The sequence below is a fragment of the Aptenodytes patagonicus genome, chromosome 10 (assembly GCF_965638725.1).
Source record: "Aptenodytes patagonicus chromosome 10, bAptPat1.pri.cur, whole genome shotgun sequence".
Lineage (NCBI taxonomy): Eukaryota > Metazoa > Chordata > Aves > Sphenisciformes > Spheniscidae > Aptenodytes > Aptenodytes patagonicus.
Genome location: NC_134958.1, coordinates 16,978,692 through 16,992,600, shown reverse-complemented (window position 1 = coordinate 16,992,600; position 13,909 = coordinate 16,978,692). Strand labels below are relative to the sequence as shown.

The window sequence follows — 13,909 nt, the reverse complement described above, 5'->3', positions numbered from 1 at the left end:
TTTATTTATCAAAGACCTTTGTCATCCCAGATTGATATATCCAAAGACATTTTTCTTTCTTTTATGGCTATTCATGTTTTCTACCGCTTGAGTTTATTTCCGTGTTAGCAAAATGAGAAACAATCGAAAGTCTCTTGATCTAAATCTTTTATTTGTACTGGACTGAAAAGGTATTGAATTGCTTATATGACAATCAGTACCTGACAGATGTAACATCTCTTTCTAATGCCCTTTATGCAATGTTTCTTAATGTAAAAAATAGTATAACAAAAGGAAAGAAAATCTGGGACTTTGGTTTACCTTCTTTTCTTGTTAAAGAAGGTGAAAAGTTGAATTGTCACAGGTGAACTGAGATTACATCCTGCAGCTAGAGAGAATGTAAAGAGAATTTAAACTTTTAAAAAAAGTGTTACATAGTATTATCAATTCCTATATAAAATAATTTAATATTTTAAATACTGTTTAAATAATTTATCTGTATTTAAAACTAACCTTTTAAAATTTTATGTTTGGAACTTTTTTGGCATTAACACTTAAATAAAATTTTTTAAATATTAAAAAGTCTTTTAAATATTCAATACAATTCAATATAAAAACAGAAAAAGTAATATACATTGTTCACACATAGTATTGTACATGACAGCTGAGCTCTAGAGTGAGCTTTTGAATTTGTCAGACAAGTCATAGCTTAGTTGTAGTGAACCACTTGTTTATCCTCTCTCTGGACTCTTAAGATTATAACAGATCCTTATCATCAATATATAGTCTTTAATATTATATACACATACTGTATACAGTATTTAATTTCTATCTCTATGCTCAGAATTGTAAATAAATATTTTTCCCAGCATTTAGATCAAAATATTGTTTAGCACATACACAAATATATTTAAGATGCACACAATTTGACAAGAAACATAACAATTTTGCTCAGGTCAGTTATAGGAAAATTTAACTCATAGATGCAAAATAACGTAACTGAGAAGTTGCCACTGTTGTATTTAAAATTTATCATAATCTTATTACCAAATGTTTACAGGTTATGTTAACAGTAGGAAAATTAGGATTCACTTGTCCCCTTGGTGCATTTTAATTAATCCTGCCAACGATAAAGGCAGTAGTGTAGGCATGATGTTGGTGTCTTACAGCTACTTTGTCCAACACCTGGTATTCGCTGATGGTATTACAAACTTTGACAGTATTACAAACTCAGTGTTAGAGACTTTGGCAGACTAAAGGCCAAATACCAGTCTCCAGTTTTTAAGCGTAGGCATGTCTGTCGTTGATAATGAAGTTTACTGTCAAATTCTAAATTGCTTTCTCCATCCTTCTGTAAAGAGCTTCTGTATTTAGCAAGATGATTTCTACAGATACTGTAAATGGATTCTACTGGAAAGAGGGGTACTCTCATGCTTCCTGTATTACATGCGTCATGTATTATGATTGCAATAGTTGTGTGCCATTGTACAAGGTAGTACCCAAAAGTCTTCATTTCCTTCTTGAAAAATTCTTACCAAGAGGAGCCCCAAACTTTACAAAGACTAAATGGAACATTCTATGTAGCTACTTAGGGATACTTGCGGAAGGAAAAAATACCAATGCAAATCAACATTTGCATCAGGAAGCCTAGTCTAGAAACATTACTCAGAAGAGCAGCACATGCCACATGATATGTGTAGTTATTCACAAATGAACAAAACTCACATTTCAGATTTTGGACTCATAGTTTCCTATTCATATGCAATCTACAAACTAGAAACTATTTGCAGGAATTATTTGCATGGCTAATTCTTAATAATTGTTCCTGAAAATAGAACTTCTTCATAGTTAACTCTGAGACATGGTTTCAAGATGAGCTTTCAAGAAGGATTTGAATGCTTTGCTCATGTCTTTGCAGTGTGAGATTCTGAATGAACCTTCAAGAAGACAGAATTCACAAACTGTGAGAAATATCCTGCCTTCCTTTCACTCCTCCTGCCCTTTTCTCTGGCATGAAGGTCCTTGAGCAGGGTGTTCACTCAGGTGATGGACTGTACCTGTGGTGACTCTGGGCTTGGTTTACATGAAATTTGATTCTGCTGCTTTCAGGGGAGCAGACTCTGAAAAAGGAAATTGTTACCTAGGGAGAATAAGCATTTCAGTTACTTTATTTTAATCCAGCTTAAGGGATAAACTGAGGCCCTGAGTTTATTTCACAGTAAAAACATGGTACAACAACAGGCCTCCATTTGTGTCTCTGAAGATCTCAGCCAAAAAGTCAGGATTCTGTAGGATAAAGCAAGCAGTCAGTGCTAAAGTAATCCTGCCCCACATCTTTTACCACTTAAATCGCTAGTCAGGAATACTGGTGTGCCAGCAAGAGACTAATTCTCAGCTGTTTTGTACACACGAAGTTTCAGGTCCTGATATTCTCAGCTCAGCCCTTTTCATTAAGACATCGAAGTCATGTGAAAACTAAGCATATTTTGACGGGAGAATTTCAGAATCAGGAATGACATGAAGTGATGAACTATTAGTTTTGCCTTTGCAAATGTCTCTCTAGACTTAAGAGAATTTGTATTTAAGTCTTAACCTTTCCTTGGATGTATATGCAGTGTGTATATATAAATATATATTTATACAGTTCATAGTTCATATCAGACCCAAGAAAGCTTTATTATTCATTAGTGCTCTTCAGATGATAAACTGAGCAGAAAAGGTGCGGTTTTCTTGTAAAGACATGTTATGGTGACTCAACAGAAGGAGGTCTATAAAAGGCTAAGCATAAAACAGATCAAACGTTTAATTTTTAAACTAAAACCTTCATCTCGGGATTTAATGGCTTCTTTTTGCTTTATATTCTTCATTTATGCTTAAGCCTGTACAAGGCACTGAGCACTTTCTCCACATTGGAATCCGGTTAACAGTAAAGGGACAAGTATGTGTATTTTTTTTTAAACGAGTGAGGATAAAGTCATCATAAATCCTTCATTTTCTTTTTTGGTAGTTAAAAAGGTCATCAGTTGAAAGAATGTCTTTCTGGGGAGAAGGAAGAAGTAGTAAACACTACAAAAATTACTGTGAAGCCTGTTTAAGAATTCAGGCCAAACTTCTAGGTCAAATCCAGAAAGATACAGAAGGACAAGTTATGTGGTGTATCATCTTGACTTTCGGGTTTCTGGTGTCTCAGACAAATTCAGAATTCTGTAAAGTCACATATGCTCTATGTAAAATGCATGGAGGGAGTTACGGGTCTGGTTATGAGTGAGCTGTAGAGCTACATACTACAACTGAGTAAGAAGCAGTAGCTGAAAAGCAATTTATTCCTCCCTTTTCTCTCTGTTGTTTGAGCTTCCGTCTATTTGGATTTAATCCTCTCCTAAATGTAAGCGTTTACGATCACTCGTTCAAATAGTTAAGGTGGACTACCTTCTATCTTTTATAACAAAGTCTGGAAGAAGTGACATTTCTGGCATTGCCTAACTGTTATTTTGTAATAGCCAGTTCAAAAACATGTAAGAGATGGTGGTGCAATATCCTGTCATTCTGAAGGGACTCGCAGCCACTTTGTATCTCCCACCGAAGAGTGCTCAGAGGAGCTGCGCACAGGCAGCCCACGGAGAAATCCTTGGCTTCCCTTCTGAATGGTGTCACTCTTCCAAAAGGAACTCGGGATCAGAGAGGGGGGCAAAATAAAGCGGACAATGAGAAGCACTATACTCATTAAAAACAAGCAATCAAACAAAAAACACACTCTTGTTTGCTACATCTCATACTTCAGAGAACCAGATTGTAGTTAGGAGTTAAGCAAAATCCTTAGAAACAGCCTCTACAAAGTTTGGTGCTGACATTAAAATACCAATTGTACAAATGATTGTGAAGACTGAAAAAGCCATCAAGCAGAGCCGATCCACTACAGAGGCTGCAAACTTCCATTCATTGCAAATGGCTGCTTCTTCATCCTGGTCTCTGAATCGGTTTGCAATGTACCTGACCTCTTCCAAGATCTTAGCCAAATCTGGGTCACCTTCAGAGGGGTGGCCGCTGTGCAGCAGGTTTTCTTCATCTGTTGGTGAGCAGGTCATCCTCCCACAGATCACCCCTGAATCAGTGGTAGGTGTGCAGTGAACCCCTTCCAGCCCCCTAAACCCAATGTATAGCATATTCCCATTACTGGATTGCTGTCCACTCACAGTGTTCATCTCCACACTTGATAGGCTACATCGACGCTGTTTATGTTGACAGGCAGGACGCACTTTATCTTCCCCTGGTCTTTTCATCCTCAGAAACCAAGCACACCAGTTGAGAAGGATGATTCTTGTCTGAAAGAAAATTTTTCAGAGTAAACATCTCTTCACACAGCCACTGTCTTTGGGCGCTATTGGTATTTTTGCAGCCTGGGTGACTGTCTGGTCCATGGTCTCTGCTTAGTCTGCACAGGAGTTCTAGAAAATGGTGCCAGAGTTTTCCAACTGGTTAATTTGCCAGTCACTGAGGCTGCTTTCTTATTCTAGCAGTGCTGTTGATTGCCTCAGGCTGACTATCACTATTGGGAGTCCCCCCTTGTCTGATGGGAGTCTCCATAGTGTCGATTTTTTGTTACACTTGAACAGCGATACGCAGCCTTTTCCACCTTTACTAGAAACCATGAATTAAAAAAAACCCCACTTACTGAAGAAGAGTTACTTTTTAATAGTCTTAACAGTGCTGCTTTAGATTGTAGTCAATAAATTACAATTCTTTCACTCGTATTTGTGCTCTAATATTAAATTCACATGACATTACTGTTTGGAGAGGGCTGCTAAAACAGATGCTATACTGGACTGGACCACCAAGCTTTATAATGTTTTGGCTCTATTCTCATGTTGCTTTCGTGATAGTTGATTGCAGATTTTAGAAAACAGATCTGGATATAGCATGGAAAAAAGATGGAAAAATTACTTTGATTTAAAAAAAAAACTTTGCAAATTTAATCAGTGTGTATCATTTTATTGTTTTCTGCATTGCCTTAATCCAGCCTTACAGAAAGCGCAGGCAAGCCAGAGATTGTTCCAGTTCAGATGCAAGCTTCTGTAATTTAATTCAATCAGATGTTAAGAGCTCATTCCAGTGTTTCTTTTCCAGAGCACTAATGAAATATTATTGTCTCATATAATATGCAAATCTTACACTGTAATTAATGTTAGATTTGGTCCATTTATTCTGACTGTGGATTGCCACTCAGAGTAGATATTATATCCAGGCAAACATCCCAACCAGAGATAGATCTCGTCCTATTTACACTATCAAGCTTCACCAAGAAGGATGATGTTCCATTAACTGAGGGCCTGATCCAAAATCCACCAATATCCAAACAATGTTTAATGGACTTCAGCTTCTCAACACTAAAGCTCACTCCTCAACCTCAAGTACTCTGTTTTCTGAGGATATTTGGCTCAGTACTGAACATTTGTCCCCTTCAGGTCATCAAACATACGTCTAAAGATATATACCTTTTATTCTCTTCATTGAAATTTATTTTAAAGTCACCACCCCAGAATAGGTCGGGGAATATCTCATTATCTCTTGTCCACAGGGCACTGCTGTATGCACATTCTTTTTGGCTAGTAAGGATAATAATAACTCATTGTTCTAGAGAGAAAAAAAGAAAAAGGTCTTTCCATCTTCAGTAATGCCTGATGCTGCCATGAGCTGGGTGAAGTCAGGAAGAGTGGACAGTTAGCTGATGATACTCATCAATACCTGGTAATCCAGTATCAGTGTAATGTTCCCTGTAAAAACAACCACTCATAGAAGTACGTTATAAAGAAAGTCTTACGTGCTTAGAAAAAGACTTTAATTTTCCTTTGCACTTTACAGGTGTTATTGACCAGAGATGTAAAGGTGAGGATTTTCAGAGCAAGTTTCACTTCCACTTTAACAGCCATCTTTAACAAGTGCTTTTTAGGCTATTGATGTTTTGTATGCAGAGCAGCTAAATATGTAGCAGCTGCACAGTTGCACCTTGAGGCTAGTGTATTTCATGCGTTTATAATCTCCATCAGCACCTCACTCTTTCCTTCTACCTGTTTCACTTCTGACATCTGCAGCTTATTTGAAAATCACCTTCATTTATATATTTAGGTTTTAGCAAAATCCTGAGGTCCTTCTAGCTGTTGTGAAGGAGATTCTGAATATAGAAGCTAGTTGAGGTATAGTCAGTCTGTCTCGCGCACACACACTCCCTAAGAAGCCAACCACACGAAAGGTATCTAGACATGTCATTTCTGGTGAAACTACTTTTCCAAACAAAATATTTAGGAAGGATTTATATGTTTTCAATAGTAAGAAGTAAACATGGGTCACTAGCTACTCTATCACATCTCTGATCTGGACATTTATACAATGGATAATGAATGAAAATCAAACCTTACCCATTTAGGCATTTTTCCCCCATCTGGATCATGATGATGGTATTGTAGAACAATAACAGTGACAACAACAGAAAGACCAACAATAATCATAGTGCTGGCAAAATACTGAGCTGCAAAATAAACAGATAATTACAGCAATATACTTTGGCTGATATTGCTTTGTAGCTATTATAAAGGGTGTTTATATACATGCATACATAGTGTTAAGTTCTTTTTCCAGTGTGGTGATACACGTGCTACTTTAGGTACTTGTGAAAGATTTCTCAAAAGCAGAAAGAGCAGCTGTTATTTTGAGAGCCAGCCTTTAATAATTGTCTTTGTGGAACTGAGCACCTGCCTTTTCTAAGCAACTGTGAAAAAGATTGTCCTCTAATTTTCTTTCACCAGTATTGTAGAGACTGACTGGTACTTCTTTTGTAAAGTTTCTCTTTCTGTTTGAGCAATTACAATGGGAAGATTTAATCATGTTTAGCTCTGTATTCCTAATGTCTGGCCAATTGTGTCAAAACTGCAACAACTTCTTCCATAGAAAACTGACTCCCTTACTCTTTCCCAAAATACACATAGGTTCTCTATTTTCTTCAGAGCAGAGAGCATGGAAGTTGTATAGGGGATCGCACCCATCAGAGCCTCTCATCAATTGGCAGCATTTTTCTAATTCAATTGCAGTAGGCCATTGTTCAGGTGGTAATTTGCCTCAGTGCTGGCCTTCATGCAAAGTCACTGCACCTCATTTGACAAAAAATAAAAGTGAATAAAAGCTGTAGTTAGCTTACCGATTAAGGGCACAGAATCAGATGTTGCTGGCATTATTTCAGCCACAAGTAACATGAAGACAGTGAGAGACAATAAAACTGTTATACCTGAAAGATAAACATGAAGTATGAAATTAGATCAGTAGCTTGTAATTACAAGGCAGCAAGCAGCAGAAAATGAATCTGAAGGAGTGCTCTTTGCAAGATGCGTTCCCACTGTTACCCTCGCACCAGCACATTAGTGGTACTCCTATTGTTTCTTGTACTACCTCAAGTTCAGGGTATTGGTGCTGCCAAACTAGTGCCAATGCTTGCACAGATGTATATATTTTTAGATCCTTGTAGCTGTTCAGTTTTTATCACCAGTTGCTAATTAGCGGAGGTAAATCAAAGTAATTCTTGCTGCTTGTTTGCTTTAGAAACATGGTGTGATTTTGAGTATTTGAGCATATGACACTTGATTAATTGGCATGGAAGCTACAGGTGGTGTAATGCATAATATTCCTGAAAAACAGATTTGCTGTCTTGGACAGACTTTGATACTGTTTGATATTAGCTGTTGGGTTCTGCACGTGGCTGTGCCCAAGCAGCCTTGACTGTTGATTTTTGGAGTTTGACTTCTGTTGCCCAGTGATGAATTCCCATCTTTCTGGAACAAGGCTTAGCTTTTCTCAGGGCTAGTTTTAAACAATAATGAGTCATTGTCAGGTGGAAAAGGATTTAGGAACAAAGAAGTCATCTTAAAATATGGGGAGGGACTTCTTGATTAGGAAGGCTACTACTCAATTAAACCATGTTTTGGAGAAATGTCAATTTTGTTGCTACCTTTTTCACAGCTATGTTCACTTAGTAGAAGCCAGTGCATTTGCAGTTTTGTATGGGGCAAAAAGTTTCATTATATATTTAACCTCCATCTTAAGGATCAAGTACTTAAAGTCATCAGATTTGTTTCACAAACCGATACTTTAGTTAAAATTCACTATAAAAATTAGAATAGTAGTAGCTAGAATCAGTCTTTCTGAGAAGGCACCTTAGGCTCATAATACAGCTCACTATTAAAAGGAAATATTAAGAAGAATTCCATGTTAAAATGTTCAAATGCATATTTGTAAACTTAAGCTTTACTCAGTGAATGTGGGATTTTTCTTCAGCAAATAAACATCAAAAAATGAAACCTTGCTTCTTAAGGAAGGTAGTCAGGAATTGTCATGCTTCTGCTTGGTTGGCTGGAATTTCTCCATGTCACAACTTCAGTGTACCCTAAGCTGAGAGCAAGGGTTAAACATCACACAGCTTCAGCATCAAACAGTAAAAATAGCTCATGAGCCAGAATAGGGCACACAAGCTATTCCTCCTTGCCTACTAAGATTGTTTAAAAAAACCTAAAAAAGGACAACTTCTTTTGGTTTGGTCATATTTACAATATGCTATTAAGGATTTACCTAGTGAGATCTTTTCTCCCGAGTCTGCTGGAAGCAGAAAAACTAACAAAGCAAGTGCCGATATCAGTACACAAGGAATAAGAAGATTGAGTCCATAATAGAGAGTCCGACGTCTCATAGTTACTGTGAATGTTACATCTGGGTAGGGTTCTTTACAACATTCATAAAAACTCTCAGTTCTCTTCCCAGGAACTCCTGTGTAGGAGGGAAAAGGAAGAAAACCAGAAATTAATGTGAATAAACTGTATATTATGTAGTGATTATTTTAAAAAAAGAATAAATGTAGCTTTCTAAGTTTTACTACAGGTAAAACTACTTCTTTAAGCTTAATTCCCAATTAAGTCATTTTTGTCAGATAATAAAGGAAAATCAGATAAAAGATACTCACTGAATTCAAGCAGCAATTTTGTCACTTACTTTTTTATGCTTATATTCATCTTACATCTGTTCTCAGAGTTTCAAATGCCACTAGCTAGGTCATTTATTAATTTAATTTCTGTCTTCATTTCCCAATCATTATTCCATCCATTTCAGCAGTGGAGACAAGGCTGCAAGTTCACAGTGTAAATAAGAAATCAAGGGCTTACCTACTAAATCCCACTCTCCATTTGAAATATAGCCAGATATATCTGCTTCTTGCATTTGTAAGTCCAAGGACCAGCCTCCGTAAGTCCAGGATCCAAACTTCAGGTTACACTTCTGAACGTCAAATGGAAACCAGCGCACATCTATGTAGCATGAGCTTTTAAATATGCCTAGATTGGATTTTAAACAAGAACACTTAATTTAAATGCTTGTTCCACATAATTTCATGTACATTTTGTAACCAGACCTTGTTCTACCTTGCGCCCTCTGTTTTTAACTTGTAAAGCATATTTAATCTCAGTTGTGTCTTGACATGTAAATAGCAAAAGTCAGTCATAGAAAAGGGAAAGAACTGCACCATTAATATATTGATGTTAGAAACTATTTTCTGAACTACATTTCCATTTTGGCACATAGTGGGAGAATGTTTAGAGAAGACCTCAGATTTCTAGATACTGTATTTCAGAAAGAAATGAAGCAGAGTATGCAATCAGTTTCTGCTATTTCTTTTACTGAATAAAATAAGAAAACCTGAAAGATTATTTGCTGTCTTATTAGATTTACATGATCGTGATTTATTCAGGAAAGCTAGCTTCTTATTTTTTACTTGTTGCGTCAGGCCCTGTCATTTAGCAGCTTTCACAATTGAATTTAAAAACCCCCACCAAATGGAACATCTTAAATCAAAAGAACAACAGGCAAACCCCTGAAATCCTCTGGGGTGGGTGGAAAAACTAATTTGTCTGGAGAGCACTTGGCTCTATTGCTGTAGTTTCTAAAATTCAGATTCTAGGAAGAGTTAATTCTAAGAATTATGCTAATTGAGTTTGTGAACAGAAACAGTACTCCACTGCTATACATCCAGAGAGTCAGTGATATATTTCTGATATCAAATAAATATCAAACATAGAACACTTTCCTTTCAGACTAAAAATTGTTTTGATGAAGCATCCAGTGAATCATTTCAAATAGAAGACACATCCAAGATGTTACTAAGCATCTTATTGTACAGTTAACGTATTAATAGAAGAAACAACTAAATCAATGAAATGAATTTTTATTAAAAGGCATTACCATGGCTTTAATAAACAATATCTTTTTATATTAAGGGCTTTTATTTTTTATCTTCTTTTATACTTCCACACTTCTGAAATAGTGCATTATGACAGAGGAATTTACATAATTGCAATAAAAAATGTATCTTGTATGGTGGTTTTCATACAAAAATGTTAACCATGTAAATCATGATGCATCTAGGCTTAAATCTATCAGATGATGCTAGCTAGATAAATAAAATATCAGAGAATTGATGTCAAATGTGAAACCCCACCATACATAAGTAGTGTGAGTTATCAAAATTTATGACATGAAAACAACCTACCTGGTGGCAGATATTGGCAATGTCCTGAAGAATTGACTAAAACATTAGTATGAAATGTAGCATCAAATCTCTCATCAGCACTAGAATAAGAAAGAAACAAAATGGTTTATATGCTTTTTGACTGGCTGAAGAATATCTGAGACGAATCCGTTCTTCATAAAAGGATTATTTCTCCCGAAAAACTTGACAGCTTTTTTCCTGTCACCAGTTTTCTGTGGCCTCAGAGTAACTGGCCTGATACTATTGGATTTGTTCCTGATTAACAACTGTAAGTGAAGGTGAGTCGCCTCATTCTCGCTGCTCACCTATCCCACTACATTCATTACAGTGCCTTGCCTCTATTGATTTCCATTTGGAAAGTAAGCACTTTCAAAAAACTTCTCAAGCAACTGTACAGGGAAATCTGTTCTCTTGCTGTCTACATTAACAGCAGCTAATGAATGCTGAGGAGATGGATACTCCAGTGTGTCGTCCTACCCCTTTGCATGGGTGAACGTTATTACTACATAAGACTGTTTCATGCAGCTCCAGCCTTCATTATCTACTTCAGAACCCACAAACCTGGTTTCAGGTTCTGATCCTTTAAAGTTTGGGACCTAGGTATTCAAGAAATTGTCATAGTTATTGAAATTGGTGCCTAGATTAAATTGCACGGAATGTACTGGGAAGGTACTAGCAGCGAATGATCTTTGCATCTCAAAATTATTTCAGGAGTTGCTGTGCTGAGTCCATGTCTGAATGGCTGTTGGCCCTGATTATAGACATAGGCTCCTTTCTCAGGCTTTCATCTGTGCGGGGGATAAGCAACATGAGACATAGGCTACTGTACTTTGTTGTATTGTTTGTAGTTTCCAAGCAGTCACCTTGTAGGGATGGGTTGGCGCACAAGGCAAATACAGTGCCAGCCACTCTGGGGCAGGGCTGAGGAGGTCGCACGAGCCTCAGGGTCTGGCTTCTTGCTGCAGTCTATGCTTTCGTTGATCTAAAAACCTGTGTTGTCTCTAGGATGATTTGAACATGACAAGTCTCTGATGTCTCTTTGCCTGTTAGTGGTTTAGTATCTCATCATTTTCTAATGACCTTCTAAAACATCATCAGAAAAATACAGTAAGAATCTGAGATGGGGAGAAAGTGAAATATTCATAATTCTAGCAGAAAATAAAGTATAATAAATGGTATATTTTCCAGCAGGAAAACCCGTATTGAAATATTCTTTTTAAAAAAGAGGACTTTAATATTTGATCTATTCTGATGCAAATTTTGTATCTCAGAAGCTAAAATAAAGCAATCATTATTTTAGTCATTGTCACTTTGCATTTTATTTTCCCCTTATGTATTTGAAGAAATTACATTTTAAAAATATCTGGACTGGTCTGTGAAATAAGCAGACAAGAAAAAACTAAACCCAAATAATTACTTGCCCATCTGGAGTTGCACTTTTTCCTGTGGTGAGCAGAAGGCTCACAGTGTTGAAAATCTTTGCAGCTATTTAATTTGAACTCTGAAGACAAGCAGAAAAGTCTAAATATTGTGTATGTAGCATGAATGGATTCTAGCACTTTGAGGGGAAAAGGCAATTCAATTCTAAGGCAGTCGAACTAATGTAGGCCGCTCTCCTTCAGCTTCATAGCTCATGGCTGGATTCTCTGAGTTCATGTTGCAGCTTCTCTTCCAGTTGGAGCACTAATTGTTCTCCCTCCTCATCTTGGCTGCCTGTTTTCATGACATTTGTAAGAAACTGGTACTGCTAAGATCTCTGCTGATTGCACTGCTAAATTTGGCAGAACTGGATTCAGAGGATATTGGGGAAAGGGGCAGCAAGAAAGATCATACACAAACACATATATTGACACAGGTGTGCACGCACACACATGCATAAGTCTCATTTCCTTAGAAAACCAGACTTCAAGTCCTGCAACAGGTTTCTGTATTAGACATAGACAAGTAATTGCTTTGACTTGAAATTAATAGGGGTTACATGATGAAACTCAAACAAGTAGTCAAATTTAGGATGTAAAAATATCCATGCCACACAAATTATTTGTAAAGTGGAAATTAATGACTAGAAATAAAATTCTTAGCCTCCTAGGCTAGATTCTGTTCTCTTCCCCTCGAGCAGAGGGCAGTTAAGCACCAGAGGGTTGCTTCTAAGACCTTGCTGCTGTTTCTGGTAATTGGCAAAAATAAAATTTTCAGAAGGACACAAGTGATCAAGGAACCTAGGTTTCATTGCCATGTGACTTTGCCTTTCATAAGACACATTCTGAAAAGAATATCAAGAGGTACTCACACTTAAATATGAAATTCTTTTTTCTGAAAAAGTAGCATGTGTGTTTTTCTGCACTGTGCTTCTGATTGTTTTTTGAAATGCAGTGCTTCAATTGTGAATGCACCAAGTAACTAAGCCTTTGCTTGATGAGACTTTGCTCTCAAATGTAGTGATAGAAAACCATTTCTGCTACATTTCTTCTTCAGGGTATAACCACTTAAAAGCAGATCTTGACCGCAGTACACTGAGATGACAAAGCTGTACCTAGCAGATATAATCCCACTGGGACCTATCTGGAGAATCTCAGGTTTATAAAAATGGAAAGCTGAAACTGTTAAAATGAGACATAACTACCAGAATTCTTGTTATTCCATGAAGTACTGAACACTATGTGGCCTTTGGAAAATAATACCACCAGAAATGAGCACTTTTAATAAGTCTAGTAAAACTAACAAAGTGGAAGAGAGCCATACATGACACTAACACAGTCAATCCTGGAATTTGTACATAGGCCCAGATTTTCTTCCCTCAGAAAAACTACAGATGAACTGGCCCTGCGTTCTTCACAACAGACTGGTTGTAAAATTTAATACAGCTGCCACAAGTTTCTCTGTACCAGGCTGCAGCAAGATGCGTAAGGACTCACGACATAGTGAAACATGCATTCATTAAAATGAAAAATGAATTTATTGTTCATGAATTTCTTTGTAACTGCAGATGCATGTCCCTAGTGAAGTGTATAGAAATTGAAAGCATCTAGCTCAAAATACCATGTCACCATAAGAGAACATCATAACATTCCCAAAGCAATTTCATACAGGAATAAGTATTTGTTTTAAATAGCTTTACTTTCTGACTAAACTCTGAATAAGATTTTGGATCAAATATGTGTTCGAAATAGAAACACTGTAGAATAATTACTTCATGACCATGCCATAGTTAATAATCCCAAGATTCAAAAATCTGTATTAAACAGAAAACTAGTGTTTTCAGTTTTTCAGGTTATTAAGTCACCCTTCTTATTCTATAATGTGCTTCAGCTACAGTTAGCATGTATGTGTTAATATTACTAATTTCTAAAAAAA

The 13,909-nt window shown here is 36.7% G+C and overlaps 1 protein-coding gene across 4 annotated transcripts in view; it reads right to left on the bottom strand.

Moving 5' to 3' along the window:
- Positions 1-513: 513 nt before the first annotated feature.
- CHRFAM7A (CHRNA7 (exons 5-10) and FAM7A (exons A-E) fusion) overlaps positions 514-13,909 on the bottom strand; it is a 45,776-nt gene continuing 32,380 nt past the window's right edge. For 3 of the 4 annotated variants that reach the window (XM_076348300.1, XM_076348301.1, XM_076348302.1), the window contains 6 exons: positions 10,556-10,635; positions 9,177-9,344; positions 8,590-8,784; positions 7,169-7,255; positions 6,393-6,502; positions 514-4,301 (listed from right to left, as the gene is read on the bottom strand). In XM_076348300.1, coding sequence (XP_076204415.1) covers positions 3,783-4,301; positions 6,393-6,502; positions 7,169-7,255; positions 8,590-8,784; positions 9,177-9,344; positions 10,556-10,635 — 1,159 coding nt within the window. In that variant the 3' untranslated portion in view covers positions 514-3,782. Of the gene's footprint in view, positions 4,302-6,392; positions 6,503-7,168; positions 7,256-8,589; positions 8,785-9,176; positions 9,345-10,555; positions 10,636-11,418; positions 11,434-13,909 lie in introns of those variants that run through there. The other variant, XM_076348303.1, reaches the window with a different exon arrangement.